General features: G+C 46.5%; 1 protein-coding gene across 2 annotated transcripts; it reads right to left on the bottom strand.

Moving 5' to 3' along the window:
* Positions 1 to 319: 319 nt before the first annotated feature.
* LOC143356246 (prohormone-2) lies at positions 320 to 14,636 on the bottom strand. 2 transcript variants are annotated; one of them, XM_076791769.1, is made up of 11 exons: positions 14,432 to 14,636; positions 11,406 to 11,520; positions 11,215 to 11,322; positions 10,952 to 11,087; positions 10,530 to 10,748; positions 3,929 to 4,042; positions 3,764 to 3,846; positions 2,933 to 3,186; positions 1,966 to 2,472; positions 1,393 to 1,933; positions 320 to 1,330 (listed from the first exon to the last, which is right to left on the bottom strand). In XM_076791769.1, exons 2-9 carry the CDS (start codon positions 11,518 to 11,520, stop codon positions 2,386 to 2,388), a joined length of 1,116 nt encoding a protein of 371 aa, XP_076647884.1. In that variant the 5' UTR covers positions 14,432 to 14,636; the 3' UTR covers positions 320 to 1,330; positions 1,393 to 1,933; positions 1,966 to 2,385. The 2 variants fall into 2 exon arrangements, with proteins under 2 accessions (XP_076647884.1, XP_076647883.1); XM_076791768.1 differs by having other exon boundaries at positions 1,393 to 1,929.
* Positions 14,637 to 18,612: the final 3,976 nt, after the last annotated feature.

Raw genomic sequence — 18,612 nt, 5'->3', positions numbered from 1 at the left:
AATTGCTCTTCGTCGTCGTCTCGGCAGTACTTAATTTATTATCGTTAGAAGTAAATGTAAACTACGCGCTAAACGATCGTCAAAAATATATGCGGTAAACGTCGAGTCGCAAAGAGTTCGTCGAATATCCTTCTTCCGTTGCATTTTTTCTTGTAACGCGTTTTTTCCTTTTTCTTTTCTTTGGTTCGCGAACCGGAATAGGAGGATAAGACGATAAGAGGATAAACGAGACGACGAGATAAACGAGACAAACGAAACACGAAAAAGGCCTAAATTATTCAGTCTCCTCGGAACAAGTTTGCTGCACTGGAAGGCCGTGTTTGGTTTTTTTTCGATCGAGAAACGGAATCGTCGGATGCGGAGTTCCGGTGACTTGCCGTTTCCGCCGAACCACGCCTAACCCTCTCTACTCTGCTCGGCTAACAATGGTAGACGATGGATTATCGGTAACGGGTGTTTCGCGCTTCGGGCTCGGCCAGGTTTCGATTTCGATTTCGATTTCGACCGCCAAACTTTCAATTCGAACTCGTCGTTGAAAATCGCTCCAGTCTCGAACTCTGTTCTCTCGCGTTCGATGCTTCGACGGTTGGGATTTCAGCAACTTTAGGCGTACGATTTCAGGGGTTTCAGACATGTTCGATCGGCGATTCGGCGTCGTTTCGATCGAAACGGGATCGCTGAATCCGAACCTGGGCCGCGCGCGCGCGGATATCGGCTCGATACAGCAAACGTCGTCGAGATTTGCGCGGGGGTAAACGGTGATCGAACAATCTGATCGCCTCGATCGATCGCGATGCGATCCTCGTCCATTATCGGTTATCGCATATCGGATATCGGCTATCTTTATCTCGATCTGTAACCGTAGACACGGCTAGGAAATTAATTGACGATTATAACGGTAAAAAGTCTAGGGGAACGTTTAGTCGGAGCGGGATCGGAGTATAAAGCGTGAATCCAAATAGAAGATATGTCGTTTAGCGTTTCGACGCCGAACCGAACGCTCGGCGTCGAATCGTTTTACAATTAGTTCCGCGCAACGCTTCCTTTTTTTCGACCGTTGACCATTACTCTCGGTCAGAGGGCAGAGAAATCGCGGCTTTCTTTACCATTTTTCCTTTTTCCCCATTTTCTCCGAACCGTTCTCGCAAAACCTTGCGTTCAAGGACACGTTCGACGGACCAGCAAGTAACTTGTCACATTTTTTTCTTCCGTTTGTCCGCGCGTTTCTACAAGATGCTCCCGCAAGTTACTTGCCAGTTGATTACCGGTGTACCTCGATTCCTTTCCTCGTTCTTCTCCTCGCCGTTGGATCCTTTTCCGTTTGGTCGTCCTTCTCGAACCGTATACCGATCGACCGGTCGGAATTCCGCGTCCAGACCGTTGCGTTGGAACGATCCCATCCCGTGTTCGAAAAAAGAAAGCCATATCCCGGTGGAAACCAAGCGGCCGAGGGGTAGTTTGATTCGAATACTGTGTACGATCGTTTAAGGATTTCAGTCGTGGAGCTTAAATGTAGCCTGGCAGCCCGATACGCGTTACACGGATTTCTCCTCCAACGACAAACTGTCGGGTTACCATTTCGACTCGGGAATGGCTCGAGAACGTTTCTCGTACGAACGCTGTACGGTCCAGGCGTGGATTTCTCGATATTTGTTGCCAAGGCCTAACCTCAAGTGGTGGTGGCCCCTAAGGGGCCACCTAAGTATGTCTCCTGGACGATACAAGTCACCGTATTTCTACGGGCCTGGATAGCGATGCGTAGAAGAGACGTAGAAGAGCTCCTTCCGCGATCGTAACGCGTACGAGCCCCCTCGATCCTGTCGTTTCAAGCGGAAGAATGCGCGAATGCGCCAGTGCGCGAGTAAGCGAGGGCACGCCGATCAGCGCACACAATCTCGCGTTCGGCCAACTTTCTCTCTCTCTCTCTCTCTCTCTCTCTCTCTCTCTCTCTCTCTCTCTCTCTACGGGCCAAATTTCGTTTCACATAATTGTCGAGCTTGCCAAGGATCCGAGAGACTGTTGGCCAAACGATCTGCGACGCTTTTCGGCGTGGCCTCGCGAACCAGAAGTCTTTTCGAGCACCGTGTTTTCTCTTAAAGTATAACAAGTAGTCTTTCATTCTTTCTGTCTTTGTTTGCTCCTCGCCAGCCTCGCGAGCAAGTATCGCCCCGTGTACACAACAAAGACAAAATAGCGAAAATGAAGGGTTCGGAATACGTTAGCAGCTCGTGTTCTTCATCGCCCTCGATCGCCTTCGATCCGCCCTGGATCGTTCTCTCTCTCTCTCTCATCCCACATTCGAAATGCGATAATTCCCAAATTTTATTCCTGGTATCGTTCGTCCGTTTGTTCAGCTTTGGGTGGTCGGGTCGAAGTCGAGCGAGCTTAGTATACCAGACGGTGCTGGTACGGAAATCCCCGTGTCTGCGAGCTCATCTGGTACTGGCCGGCGCTCGAGTATGGATCGTACGTCTGCAAAACCAACAAGATAGATCAGACGAAAACTTCAAAACAATACGAAGTACGATACAATACTTTGGTAAGATACAGTAGGTGCTCGCTCGTTGCAATTATTCAACAATTCCTCCGCCACTGAATAGAATCCGCGATCAATGTGCAGATACATACAGTGACTCCTACTAATATTCGGACGCTCTTGAAAATCGCATAACTTTGTCAATATTGGACTATACTATTTGAATTTTTTCGAGAAGTTAGAATAATATTGTTACGGAGAACCAACCCTTAAATTTTCTCCCAACTGTAGTCGAACACCCTGTATAACAACATAAACTAACGATAAGCTAAATTTCCCATATCTTGCTCGAACAAAATTCAAGAAACGAGGGCACTTGATCGGGTATCTTTTATTTTCGATGTCTGTAGGCTACGGTCGGTGCTACGATCATGCTATCGAACGACTGTTACCGACCTGCGAGCGTTTCCTGGAGACCATGAACCTCTTCTCCGGTGCGTTGTAATAACTCTGCTGAGGATAGACTAGGCCGTACTGAGAGCTGCCGTCGGCGAACTGGGACCCGGAATCGAACTGTTGGCCGTATTGGTTCGCATACTGCTCGTAATAGTTCGGCGGATGGGTACGGACGATGCCGATGTCGGACGGCGACAGAGAATCGACGCCATAACGGCGAACCGGGTAGATCGGCGAGTCCATCCAGGGGATCACTGTGTATTAGGATCAGGATGAGGACGAGTCGTTTGATTAAAATAATGTAAGAATTCTTTTTCATTTACTTTCGTTATAATAATTCTTTTCAAATTTAATTTTAGGGCCTAGACTCCGTAATTCACGATAAGGTAGAGTGACTACGTTACCGACAGAGTTAGACGAAAAATGGTTTCACGTGCCTCGACTTTTCGTCCTTGTATGAGAATATTTTGTCGCTGGTAAAGGGCTCATTCGAAAGAGGAAGGTTCAATCTAGCTCACGCTGGTCATCAGCTGACGAGATTATGCAGATATTTGGTAATATAAGCGATAGAAGTAGGCCAAAAATTAAGAGCCAAGAATCCGTAATTCGCGATAAAGTAGAGCGACTACGTTACCGACAAAATTGGGCAAAAAATGGTTTTACGTGCCTCAACTTTTTGTCCTTATATAAGAATATTTTGTCGCTGGTACAGGGCTCATTCGAAGAGGAAGATCGTATCATTGTTATTAGATGACACGTGGGTATTAGTAGGTTTAGCGTTCGGTGGGTTCAGCGTTGAATCGCTCGAATCGAAGGAATTTGTCGACTCACCGTTTCGGGGGTCCTCCTCTTCGAGAAGATTGCCATCCTCGTCCATGTTCTCGTAGTCCTCGTTCATGTATTTGTGCCAGTTTCTGGAAAGAGAACGAGAAATTTGTAGTGTCGATGGAAATCTACGCGCTCGTTCGGAATTATCGGCAACGTTCTCGCGCTTACCGGTTGCGACGCTCGTTCTCCCAGAGTGACAGCAAGGTCAACATGTCCTCCGGATCGATATCAACAACTCTATTCAATTCCCTCTTGAATCGCGGTTCTTGGTAAATCGGCACGCTGAAAATTACCATTTATGTACACCGTTACGTTGGCACAGTCGATCGTTCGCTCGTTGTTTCGCTTTATCGCTAGAACTACCGAGCCCTAAACGAGACCGATGTACTTACGTTCCTGTATAATAATAACAGGATTTAATTCGTTCAAATCTCATAGGATTCTTACTGTAACATATAAGAATAACGGACTGTGTACTATAAAAAGACATATTTCTAACAACTCGACGAAAAGAAAAGAAATCCGCCATTTCGACGGGCTGGGTAGTTCTAGCGTTAAACCTCGCGAGGCGAATGCTTTCGAAAAATTATTAAAAAATATCAATGTCCCTTCATACGATACTTTCGAATCTGTTTCGTCGAGGTCAAAGTCGATTCGAGAAATGCACGCAAGAGAAGATACCGACCAACAAATTATCAAACGTGTCCTTGTTTAGTTCAAAGGCGATATCCGCGTGAACGTGTATGTACATTCGATCTTCGTGTAGGTTTCTAATGTCGATCGAGAGACGAGACGTTCCGGACATTCGAACCGCGTTCCATGGTTTCGAAACGATATCGGTTTCCGATTCGGCCCCGTTCGAAATCAGATACTGTTGCCGACGGCATACTACACCGCATTCGAATTGCGACGCTGAGCTGCGCTGAACGGCAAAAGCGTATCGTTAGGATGGCTCTTATTTCCAATTAGTAGAAAAGAATCTGTGCAAAGTTTGGCTGCAAAATTGAAAAATTTATTCTGGAATTTAAAAACTGAAGCGTGTTTCCATTGTCTTTTATCGATAAACATTAACCAAAAATGTGTATTTCAATTGCATATTGTTTTATTACTCGATCTTTATAAAATTTGGTATGTATAATTCTATAAATAATTGGCCACAACATGACGGGCTCCGATTTTTTAATTTTTTATTTCAAACATTGTTATTAACAGAAAATCTGTTTTTTTTCAAAACTTTGCCATTTTTGTAATTTTGAAAATTTTAATGAAAGAAAAACGTCATATCGTGCGTATTTGCATAAGCTAACGACTCCATTTTGATTTTCTTGTTTCAGATCATTTTTCTGCACTGTACGCTGCACGGCGCATTTCCAGGATGCTATTTTCGAGCCGCCATTGTACCATTGATATTAACGATTGAAATTTCTAAAAAATATTTTTGCTTACATTATAACGTTAACGAACGATACCTTGAATTTTAAATCACGCATTATATCTTTCAAAAAAGAATTCTTGAAAAACAGGCCATTTACACAAGGTTCCTCCCTTGATTGCCAAACTAGAAACCTAAAAAATTCCATAAAATCAAAGTAAGTTAATTAATGAAATAAAAATTGAAAAAAATTAAATGTATGATATTCAGTAGTCCTCCAACTTTCTTTCATTTTAGAGATCTTAATGGCACAATGATGATCAATGTAAAAATTCATTTTAAAACCTGGACAAATAATTCCGTCAGCCACATGTGGGTGACATGGCAGTCAACGTGTTAAAAAGAGAACTACGTTTCGGAAAGCTCTCTAAACTGAACCGTTAAGTAAATATCAATTTATTGATTTATGCCGAATTTTGTCTTCACCAGAGAATCCGTCGTTAACGAATGATCTCGATATCGGGATAGTTTTGTTTGATTTGGCGTGATTTGTTTCTGTGCGAGCAGCACTCGGCCATTTCCGAGGCTCGACAGGATGTTGTGGTAGGTCGTGTCTAGGTCCTCGCTCCTCGTTCCTAGCGGAGCATGCCCGGTACACACAGAGTCCGGCGAGAATGATCGATATCAGGGTATACAAGGGAAGACTGGCGCGGCGCGTCGCGTCGCGACGCCGTCAGCTGATTGGTCGGCCATATGCCAAAACGGAACCGACTCGTCAGATGGTTTCATTCAGCTTTTCCTCTTGGTCTGCCGATGCGACCGCGAGCGTATTCGATTCCGTATGCGCCTGTACCATGATCCGGTCAAAGGACAATTCGAAAGTGCCGATTCGAACCGTTCTACGTTTGAAATTGTCCACGCGAACTTACCCCAACGCGGAGAAATTCGATTCCATTTCTTTCTTGGAATTTCTCTCGAAATTTCTTTCGCGGACACGGAACCGATACCAGACCAACGTTTATATTATCACTAGGCTGCGGATCTTTATGCAAAATAAAAAATATCGATTCCAAAACACAGGAGCGATACAAACATTTCTTTCTCATTTCAAGACCAATTATACCAGACCAACGTTTACATTATCACTAGGCTGCGGATCTTTATGCAAAATAAAAAATATCGATTCCAAAACACAGGAGCGAAACAAAAATTTCTTTCTTATTTCAATCCTTTTATTAAACTGAAACGAATACGCTGGTGCCCCTTTAAATCTTTTCAATATCTTCACTGCTTTAAATTGTGCCTACCCATTTTTGTCATAAACGCATAAAATCCGCAGTCTAATTATTACGGTGGACTCTGATAGAAACGAATACGTTAACGTCGGTCCAGTATGTCGTTTACGTGTGATGCCTTTTAGGGTACAGGCACACGAAAGACACGCGAAAACACGTGTGACATTCTTCGAGTGTCAGCTGTATGTATACATATACGCGTTATCATTTCCTCGGTATGTAACGCGATAGCACGTGATGGTAATGCGTCCGTACCCTAAGCTAACCGAGCGACAGCCTTCAATCGGAAACGTTTTTCCCCTTTCTGTGAAAGGGGCTGTGCGATAACGTTTCCTCGAACGCGAACAAATAGACGAAGGGGGTGGACGGGAAATCTGTAGGACACGTCGATTCAATTTCGCCAAGTGTCCGAACAATGGCGTTGGCTGGCACGTGACTCGAAGACGGAAGCGACGACGGAGACAGAGGAGATAGAGGCGAAGGCAGAGGGGGTAGATGGGGCTAGAAATTATTATGCATCTCGAGGAGGCTGAGTAGCTATTCTCGTTAGCTGATTGGCCGATGCACGATTATGCGAAAACGCTAGTTGCCAGATGCGAGACGGGAGACGCGACACGCGATAGTCAGACCTGACCTACTTTAGCTCGGTGGCTCCATTCAGCTTTTCGTGGACCCACCCCGCTGGAAATCTACCCTATTGCGTCACGGTTATCGAACGAGCCCCGATTGCTGCGCCAACACGTACAACGATACGCCCACACCTACGCCCACGCTCTCGCGCCCACACCTAGCCAGTATCGCCACATGCAACACAGTGTCGCGAATGGCCATTTTACGTGGGAAAAAAGCCATATCAGAAAATAGATATAGCATTTAATATATTCCTCTCTCGGGACGTTTATCGAGCCTAACTATACCCATAATAATTCAATTAATAGCGATAGAAGTATCGAAATCGATACGTGAAAACTTCGAACAGTAATACGGCGAAATCGTACGTTTATATTTGTTCTGAAGAAAATTATGTCAGAGCGATAAATATGAATCTTTAAGCTTCTATGCACGATATTCTATATTAACTTGAGTAAATATTTACATTCTGTTCGCAAAGTTCGTTAATCAAGTCGTTTACAAGAATTTTTAGAGATTTTTTAAGTACCAGTTTTCTATGCCGGTTGGTTGACTTTAATAGAGCAGAACTAGAAAGTCTGAAAAGATCCCATCTTGAAATTTTTATTGCATTAAGTTCAAACTATGTAGAATGGACTCTGACAAAAATCAGCTGCAAATATCGGCTAACCTGCCTGTCACAATTTTTGAAAATCTTTGTTACACCGTACGGTGGACCGAATGGGCATTCTAGGGAAGCAGGAGGAAATGGCTCCGCAAATAATGGTAACACGGCTACACGTTTCTTCAAAAACTTTAGAGAAACTTCGAAAATGAACGATTTTTTATTACCTCATCTGCTCTTTCTCTAGGTCACAACATTAATTTTCTAAATTTCGAGAAGTTTGTTCGCGAAACAAAAGATTTATATTTAAATTTGTATCCTTGGCTTTATATGCACGTTAAAGTGCACAAATTATTATCTCATAGTGTAGAAATCAGTAAATCATGCCTATTGCCAATTGGCATGATGTCTGAAGAGGTTCAAGAAGCTCGCAACTAAGGCATAAGAAGGTTCTTTTGGTAGAAAAAAAGCTATAATTCACTCTGTTTCCTTCCATATTTAACACTTTGAACGCCCAACTAGAAACCCCAAAAATTCCATAAAATCAAAGTGAGTTATTTAATGAAATAAAAAATGCAAAAAATTAGATATGTGATACTGAGCAATCCTCCAACTTTCTTGCATGTTACGGATTCTAATCAAGTTTAGTACAATGAATATATCAACGCAAAAGTTCATTTTAAAACCTGCACAAATAATTATGTCAGCCACGTATGGGTGACGCGGCGACGAACGTGTTAAGAGCGTACAAAACTAACAAAAATTAATGTATCCTAATCAAACTTTTTTCTAAAAATGCCTGAAGGATCACCTTTTTAGACTATACACAAAACCATTCGTTTTCAATCATTCTGACATAATCGGACCTATCCTAATACCGCCTACAGAAAAAACGGCACCAACTTTCCGGTCAACCCAATACACACGCACATGCATGCGACCTCCGGCCATTCGGAACGGATTAAAACGCCAACGAAAATGTTCAAAGTTCATCCGCGATGCTTTCCCAGAGCTTAAACAGAGGTTCTCCGTTTCGAGAAAATTAACACGTTCACGGACAGTAAAAATTTCAGCGAGCTGCAAATATAGACAGGCAATTTTTCTTGAAACTGGTTGTACTATCCGAAATCTGACTAGACATAAACAATAATAATAAGTTAACTGTCATTAGTAATGACTTTGAAATGTATATTAATTGCAAAAACTTAAGGTTGTATAAAATTGAATGAATAAAAATTGGCTTTAAAATTTGAATGCTGTAGCATTCATGTCATTTTGCATCGCTACGAACGTGTTAACTTCCGTTCAGGTACGCGTGGGCGCGTGTGTGTGTATACACGCGTGCACACCGTGCACCGGGTACACTGTGCATTATCCACGCGTGTACACGTGTGCCCCGACAATGCTGACCTATGACATTTGTTTGCAGGTCAGGCGATGCACGCCCGGCTAGGTGGATAGTTGGATAGTTGTTGGATAGGTGAATAGGTGGTTAGGGGGGGGGGGAGATAGGGGGATAGACGGCCAGGTGGCTAAGCGAGACTAGGTTTGCGCGTAAAAATAAAGGTCTGACGCAAGGGTCGGCCGGCTGACTGGAAAATAATTAATTCATGCTCCGACGTAGAGCGATACGTCATCGCGCACGTCATCCTAATTAATGACGCACCATCTTCCCCGTGTATGGGAGCCGCTATAAATACTCCACGTCCGATTCGATTCGATTCGACTCGAGTCGCGAGTTGCGAGGCTCGCGTTTTCAGGTTCACGAGAATTCACGATCAAAGCCGGCGTTCTCTAGAAGGGAGCAAATTCTCGCAGGTACTTGAAGAGAAACGGGAGAAGTTGCTTATACTCCGGAGAAGAAAATTGGCAGAGCACACACCCTGTTGACACCCGGTACGTGGGAGGGCTGGTCGGAAAGGGGGCGCGAGAGCAAACTCGGCTGCAATTGAGCGTTTAAACGCGGAGTCGAGGAGGAGTTCGGGAAAAGGAAAGGAACAGAGGGTGTAGAGGGTTCAAAGTTGAAAGGTGCTCGGCACTGCTGGGCGGTTCATGATCAGCCCTCGATAACGACAGCCTCCCCGAGTCGTATCGAACGACTCGGTGGGACTCGATTCGACTCGACTCGCCTCGCGACGAGGCGAGGCCAGGCCAGGCGAGGCGAGACGATGCTTCGCAGAGGGCAACGCCCTCGCCGGCCCTCTCATCCCCATTCAGAAAGGAACGTCGAAGAAATAAAGAGACGATGTGGCCGAGAGCAAACGAGAAACCTCGGCTCGATCCTGGCTCGATTCAACGACCTGTTCTGCTCCTCCACGGGCGAATCCGCTGCTACACGCCCCGGGAGACTCTAGAACGCGGTCAAACTGTCTCGAACAACTACCCTCCGCTTCGCAAGTTCAACCGACTAATTAAAACCTCTGTTCGCGAGCGGTCCCGTGCATTTCCCGGCGCGACGCCGCACCGGGACGTTTCTACAAAATTGGTGGAATTCATTCGAATCAGTTCCATGCTGTTAAGCAGGCTACAAGTCGGTTTTTTCCCCGTACACTGCGTTCTCGTGCTTTTCGAACACTTGCTCGGATATTCGAACCGTGACGGAGAACAACGATTTGTAACGTTTAGATTAACACTAGAACTACCGAGGAACAAATGCGACTGGCGTATATTGCTTTGTAACGGTGACAAGACTGTGCCCGTTCATACAACTTTTATCGTAATATGTGCTTCAATGAAGAGGTTCGTTACAAAAATTTCCGATGAAAATATTTTTACAATTTCAGTAATTGTAAAAGAAGAAATTAGGGAACAGTCATTTTGACTGGTCCGGTAGTTCTAGTGTGAAAAGATTACGGATAAGCAACTCACCTCCGTTTGACCTGCGACTGCAGCGACTGCACCGATTGCTGAGTGGCCGTCGGCGACGGATAGGAACCGGTCACCGGTTTGACGGTGGTGGATCCGGCGATCGTGGCTTTCTCGGACCTCTTCCGGCGATCCTCGTTCAGGTAGTAGCGCAAATACGGCGGCACGTCCCAGACGTTGGATTCTTGCTGGCCCAACTCGTTCATCGAAACCTTTCCGTAACTGCGACGCGAAACAGTTTCTCGATTAACTTTGAACTACGAAGGCGAAACGATAGAATCGGCTCGTTTCCGTACTGAAGCAACATCGAGCAACTTTTCTCGAGCATTCTTCTTATTCTCGATCGTCTCTCATTCGCTCGATGTTGCTTCGGTGTGGTCCTATAATGGTTATCGCGTGTACAGGGTCGCCGATGGTGAACTTACTCGTAATTTTTCTCGTAAGGAGAGAAACTATCGCGATCGTAGAGACTGTTCGAGGGTGTTTTCGAGCGAACCACGTCCTCTTCCGACAGCGCTACCTTCAGTCCTCCCAGGCCCGACGACGGAGAGAGAGGAGTCCCTGCGAGCAGAAACGGGGGAAAATCTCAGTCAGGATTCTGTCAACGAACGCTCTTTCCGAGGTCTCCGCGACGCGAGGACTTTTCCGAATTTGGCCGAAAACGTTCAGAACGAAAACGGGGTCTTACTCTTTTCCGCGTTCGACGACGCGTAAGACCGGACCGGATCGGCAGCGTTGCTCTCCGGCTGATGGTTCTGCTGATTGCCGAACATCAGCATCTCCTGCGCCCTCTTCACTGAAAAATGTCCGAGAATAACGTTCGATTCTAGGAGAACAAAGGAGCAGCAGCAACAACAAAGAAATCCCCGAGGATCTTACGTTTCGGTCTCATGGTCTGTTCGGGCTTCTTCGCGTCCTGCGCCATGTTGGTCGGCAAGGAATCGGTCAGCGAAACGACCGAGTACAGGCACAGCATTCCGATCCAGCCGATCATCTGAAACACCAAGCGAATTTCTCGAATCAGTCGCACGGCCGGAGATCGGTTTCTCTCGGGTTCTCCTTCGGGACAGGAAAGTGGAGATCGATGATGCGCAGCCTCGTTTCGAGCGTTTTTTTATCTAGATTAAGAGCGTCGTTAGCGTAGAGCGTTCCCGTTGCCGTACCGGTCGAAGTTTACGTTCGAACGAAGATAGCAGGTCACTACGAAAGAAACTTAAATGTCACATAATGCGAAATGTCAGGAATCTATTTCCATTGCACGTGAAAAATTAACGGGCATACCGTGTCGCGGTTGCTATAAGAGGTTGCGCGGATCCTCAGGTACCATTTTATCGTGATTCGAATCGTGAATCGAACGATCAATCGCGAGGAGCACGCCGCGACACCGATTCCGTCTCCCTCGAAAATCTACTCGGAAATCGTCGAAACGCGAAACCATTTTTTCTTCCCCCCGATAGAATCGAAACGCCCAAGAGTCAAGGTGCCAGGTAATTGGCAATTAACGCGCAACATCTCCGAGATAGCGACCAATTGCAAGAGCGACACGACGTCGTTCGGTTGCCCGTGGAAACTTTGCAAAATTTGTCTCCTAGGACCGAAACCATCAAAGATTCAAAGATTAAAGCTTCCTCTTCGCGTGCCGCCATCTTTACGGCTACGGGCTTCACACGACCGAATTTATTCCTAATTTTTGCTGGACAAAGCGGTGGAACAGACTACCAATTAATGACATCAATGTTTAAGTTCTATTTGTATAGAGGAGGCTTCAATCTTCAGCAGAGCACCACCGGCGAGAAATTTTTCCGACAATTTTCTGAAATTTTTCTTTCCGTTACGAACGATCGGAATGTTTGTCCAACGTGTTCGACGTTCAAGATCGCGTTCCAATTTCCCCGGAGAAGTCTATCGACGTTCGCGGAGTCGAACGGCTGCCACGGCCCGATTGTTTCCGATATTCGAACCGCGAAGAGTATCGATAGACCCGTGATCGAGTTAGAGCCGTATCTGGGCCGCACCGGAAACGGTGGAACGACGTAGGGATGCTGCAACGAGGTTTTTCGAGCGACGAGTAGTCTCGATAATGAAATTACAGCCGGGTCGCGATTAGTTGACGGCAACGCGGCCACCAGTTTCCCGGTAATTAAGCGTGCAATTAACCGAGCCCTAGGAAAATTGGCCGGCCGTGCAATCGCCTCGTCCGATCGCCATTCTATCGGCTCGAAATGTCAGAGTTCGAAAGAACGGGCCGATTCGGGCCAAAGCGCAAAACCGCGTTAGGGGTCGATCGACCAACGATACTGCTCGAACGGAGAAATCGGAGAAATTTCCGGTGAAGCGTCGAATTTTTTGAAATCGGTAACATCCTCCGCGGGGCTTGCCTATTCGGACGCGGCCATCTTAAGCTCGAACGCTTCTGAAGGTCTATGAAAGTTGGTGGGAAACTTCTCGAATAGTTTCGCAGGAATCTCGCGTGAAATGTACTTGCGGGAAGCTCGGCGGAAGAACGAAAAGTCCGGGAACAAGTTGCCGCAAACTCGCGTAACAAGCGAGTCGCGAGCGTAAGGCTTCGCCGCGTCGTTTGGTATCCAGTAAAGCGGAAGTGGATCGTAGCGTTATTAAAATTCGCGAGATTTCCGGATAAAAACAAAATAAAGTAGCCGCGTAAAAAGATTCGACGGCGAGAGGTTGCCGTCGCGGACGAATCGAAACCAGTGGGAGCGTCGCGGCGTCACGTCGCGTCGCGTCGCGTCGCGTCGAATCGAACGAAACCGGATATAGTAGACTCAGAAATCGCACACTTGTTGCGTCCGGGAAAACTATAGTCGTTACTTGCGTTTGTGTACGCGCCTATGCGACCCGCAATTAAAGATGCATTTCATTGACCGTGTATCTCCATTGACAAGCCACGGAGGAGGCGATCGCGTTCCAAACTCTCGCCCCGTACAGTTTCTCGACTCTTTTCGACGCCATCGAGAGACACCGAGGACGCACGACCGAGTCGTCGCGACGCGGCATACGTATGCGCTGTTCGTATCCGACGCAACGATCGTGTTCCTCGACGATTCAACGCGCTTCGAACCCGTTAACCGGAGGAAAGGTGTTATCACCTTTACTCGTAGTCTGCCGCGATTACATTGTAAATATTGTAAATTACTGGAATAACTAATAGAACCGAGTCGAGTAATATTTGTTACCGGTGCCGGTATTCTCGACGCGATCGGACGTCGCTGGACCCGAAGAGCTGAGAGTATAAATAGATTGCAAAATTGTAAATATTGTAAGATGGCAGTCGGTTAACGGGCTGGAATAACTAATAGAACAAAATTAAATGAAATTTGTTACCGGTGCCGGTATTCTCGACGCGATCGGACGTCGCCGGATCCGAAGAGCCGAGAGTATAAATAGATTGTAAAATTGTAAATATTGTAAATTACCAGTCGGTTAACGGGTTGGAATAACTAATAGAACAAAATCGAATGAAATTTGTTACCGTTGCCGGTATTCTCGACGCGATCGGACGTCGCCGGATCCGAAGAGCCGAGAGTAAACGAATTATCTTCTAATTATTTCGAAGTGGTTCAAGTATAAACTCGAGATGCTTTCCGAAGAAATTACCACGCGACGCGGCGGAGTACAGCTATGGAAGAAGCAAGGCCCGAACCGAAATTCATCCAATTATAGCGATAGCAGACCTTGCCGTTTCTAAAATAGCAACGGAAACATAATTTTAGTTTGTCCGACGGAAACCGGGCAATTAAATCGACCCCGGGCCGGTCGATTCGAATTCCCGGCGAACGAAAAAATATATGTCTACCGGCACGGCACGGCACGGCGCGTCGAGCAAACGGAATAGTACAACGCAAGAAAAACACATCGACAAATATCTGAGAATATTATTTGTCTACCTTTCTCGCAGCTGTCTGTCTAATCTCTTCCTTGAACCGTTGTTTCGTCTATCTTTCTTTCCCACTCTCCCTCTACTTCAGTCTCTGTCTCAGTCTCTCTGTCTCTGTGTCTCTCAGTTTGTCTCGCGAGAGCTCTGTTCTCGGTTCTCCGGGAGGATGCAGAGAACTTGCGTGCTCGGCTGATCGAGGCAGAATGAGCGTCGGAGCTCAGCGGGGCGACTAGAAAACCGGAGGAGGATACGGTCGATCAACCAACCCCCACTTTGACCGACTCGCTTCGAACCACCCCTCTCTCTCTCTCTCTCTCTCTTCCTCTCTCACTCTCTCCGTTTCACCCCTCTTTCACTCTCCTTTCTCGCAACTCACCCCTCGACAAACCCCTCGACAACCCCCTAGCTAGGCAACCACTCGTACAGCCGCGCGGCCCGAATATTTACATCGAAAATCTCGACGAAAATTCGAAATATTCTCGTTCCTCTCGAAAACAACACCGACACCGAGACAAACGCGGCGCGTCTACGCGATTCCCCGACTCTTAACCCTTTGGACTCGAAGAATAGAATGTTTCCCTTCTATGTGTATTTTTTCGTGCGATGAAAATATTTTGAATAACGATACAGCAATTTTTACAGTCGCCATTCGAGTGCTAATGGTTAACGCAACATCCACCGCGGATTATCTCGTGATTTTTAATATCACCGTCGACAGCGACGGCAACTTCAATCGCGAACCAACGAGACAACCCCCGGCGACGCGATCTAATCATTTCGTTTGGCGTTATTATGTGAAAAGAGAGATTTTCAAGTTGCTCGTTCTGCACGCTCCTTCGCGTCCGCAACGATTAGAACTCGAAGTTCCAACTCGAAAGAAGAAGAAACGTTCTTTTCATTTGTTTCTCGCATTCCCAGGAACAACAAACAGACTGGCGCTGCTTCGCAATTTGCCGGTGAACTCCCTTGGCCGGCGTTCCAGCTAATTTTTTCGCGAAATGGCCGTTTAATTGAAACGCATTTAGTTAAATGGCCGCGAATTCATCTCGGCGGCTTCGGTCTTCGGAAAAGAGGCGAGATACGGCTTTAAGCGAACTGCTAATACGTCTATTATACATTAGGCGCATACGCGCGTGCATCGAGAAAACGGAGGATGCAGCCGTCGTCGCATAACAAATACTTTGGTTGATTTTCGAGATGTGAACTGTTCGAGGCTCGTTGAAATAATTTCGTTGGGCATCCTCGCGTAAACGGTGATACGTAGTTCGTGTAAAAACCACCCTCGTGATACGGGGTTGATATGACGCGGCGACTGGGGGCGCGCACGCGGCTCACCACCATCGACAAACATGTACAAGTGTACAGTGTATGGTGTACCGTGCACAGTGTACACAGGAGAACAGCTGCCTTCCTCTCCCTCACCCCCTCTCTCTCTCTCTCTCTCTCACACACACACACCCTCTCTCGTTCTCTCCCTCTCACCCTATTGTGCGCCACGAAATAAGTCTGCCCACGCGATGACCCAACAGAGATCCTCGGGGCCTATCCTTGAAATCTTCTTCCACGTCAAGATTCTACTTGCTCTCTCCCCAATATCTCTCCAGCATCCCTTATTGTTTCGAGACGGTCGCAGCCTCCCTCTAATTGACTGCTTCCCGTCGCTATCGACGCCACCTCGACGAAACTCCGATTCGCCGGTGTTCGAAAATCAGTTCGTAGATCGGTATTCGAACAGACTCGCCGATTTCCTCGGCCGGAAAAAAAGCTGGTTCAAAACGATCAACGTTGCAGTTTTCAAAGTCGCACCCCTCTCGTTCGCGTTCCCAAAATTCCTGCTTTTCCTCTGGTCGAGCAACTTCGAAAGAGGGATCGTTGCGAGAAACCCGAAGGAGAACGTTTCTGAAAGAAAAAGAAAAGAATATTAAAATTCTGATGATGACCTTCAATACCCTTTGTTAGGACCCTACGTTGTGACCGTATTAAAATTCCGATGAATTGTTGTTGAATTTCTGATTTTCCGGTCCGGGTCCGCGTCCGCGCGTGGAAAACGAAACGCGTGCCGCTTGAAGGTCGAGAAGATAATAATTGGAAAAGCTGGTGCTTCGACCTTTACGAACGATAGACGGCTGGAGAGGACCTACCCCAGGTGGTGGTTATTTCCATTGCCGGAGCTGAACGGCGGAACAGCAGGACAGAAAATCCTCTTAGCGCGACGCGTTTTCGCTTGTTGGCCCGTTGCGACAAGCTCTCGCAGTCTCTCTCGCCCTCGTCGAGACATTTCCCAACGAATTTCCTCGCTGTCTGGTGCACGCGGGGTTGACGAGGTCGACGGTGGTTCCGAGAGGTAGCAGCCTACTCGACGCAAACACGTTCACCACTCTGAGTTCGATTCCAAAAAAAGTATTTCCCTTTTCCCGAGAATAATCGACCAACCAACAGACTTAACAAGAGATACAAATTTTTCTTGAAAGGACAAACGGAAAAGGAAAAACAAATTTAACCCTTTGCACTTTGGCGCTATATTCATTCTAAAACTAAATTTTTCTTCCGTCTTGGAATATTTTCATTTTATTCATACGAAACTGATCCGATTTCCACATATAATATTTAAATGCTTAGTGATCTGTTAGATACAAATTTTGTAATGTAACAAATATTTTGTAAAATTTCTCGTAATTTCGTTGAGATAATGCCACAATAATTTCTAGTGGTGCTTCAGAGTCACCACTCGAGTGCAAAGGGTTAAACTAGCCAGTATATACAGTGTGTTCCACGAGCTCTGTCCACTTGAATATCTTGGTTATCTCAAACAATACGAGAAAATGTTAGTTACAGAAGTTGTGGGGTTTACTACAAAGTTTGTTTTAGATTTCAAAATAATCGATTACATGTGGGTCCCTAATATTTCGTCGAGTTAGTGTGCATCGTTCGAAAGCTAAGCTATCCTGCTAAAACCGAAACCCGAGGATTTCCGTATGCGGTGCCCGCTTCTGGCTTCAGCTTCTCTCCTTATCCTGTTCTCTTGTTCAGCCTCCGCAACAGGCCGGACGCCCACGCGACGTCGTCCCTCGTTACGCCCACGAGCAACCACCCGTCGCGACGCCCACGCGTTCTCCTTTCGCTCCATTCCACCAGAGAAGAGGAACGGAGGAGCGACGACGCGCGGCAAACTTTTTTCATCCTTTCCCTTCCTTTCAGCTTCTTCTTTCCTCGCCGTGCGTCGCTCCTTCTCGATGACGTGCAACGTCGCAACGTCCGACGTTCTTACGTCGCGCGAAATATTTCTCGTCACCGCGGCCAGCCATCCTTGGAATCCTTCTAAAACGCTCACGACGCTTCCGCATTCGTCAACCCGTCCTCCCGCGCGTCTTATCTTGAAATCTTTTGACATTTCGCCGACCGGGATCCGGATACGTAATTGGATTCTCGGTACCCGCAGGAAGCTTGGAAATTTTCTTCTAATCTGTGGAACGAAATTCTGAAATTACGTCATTCGAAGCAACCTGTTGGCTCGCGATTTTGAAATTATTCTTGCGCGATTCGATTCTTTAGCAATGGATCGTGGACCTTTAAAAATGATTACATAATTGCCGCCAGATATGAGAATGGGCGACGCCGATGAAAATTGAAACGAGCAACTATGTCTACAGTAACTGTACGTCCATGAATTACGTCGACGCGTCCTTCTCGAGGTAACCGTGTTTCGAATGAATTTGTAATTAACGGGAATCGAATAGCTCGAGGAAACTGAGCGCATTCGAGGGCGTATCGTATCTATCGTCGCTGCTGCGCTTTAATCCGATTACGATCTACCCGGCAGCCACCGCTTCGAAATGGTGAAACAGCTGGTGCGAGCGGCGCGGTTGGATGCACGAAACAAAAGAATTCGGATGCCCGTTAAAGAGCGATTACGTACTCGATATTCGAAATTCGTGATGCAACGCACCACCGTAATTGACCTATTTCAGGGTTCGTGGCAAAGAATCGGCTGCACGCTTGCGCAAAGGAAACCGAGCAAAACAACCATCGGGGGTGTACCAGCGCGCATCGACAACGATCGAGATTTTTCACTGAACCTGCTATTCGGAAAGTGTCTAGGACTCGCGTACGGTCCAGCAATTAGAAAATAGAATGAGACGATCGCGTCGCAAATTGCGATCGTAAATCTGTTGAAACATTGAAGCAACATCG

The sequence above is a fragment of the Halictus rubicundus genome, chromosome 8 (assembly GCF_050948215.1).
Source record: "Halictus rubicundus isolate RS-2024b chromosome 8, iyHalRubi1_principal, whole genome shotgun sequence".
In the NCBI taxonomy this organism is placed as follows: Eukaryota; Metazoa; Arthropoda; class Insecta; order Hymenoptera; family Halictidae; genus Halictus; species Halictus rubicundus.
The sequence above is the reverse complement of the archived record's forward strand: the minus strand, read 5'-3'. Positions and strand labels throughout refer to the sequence as shown.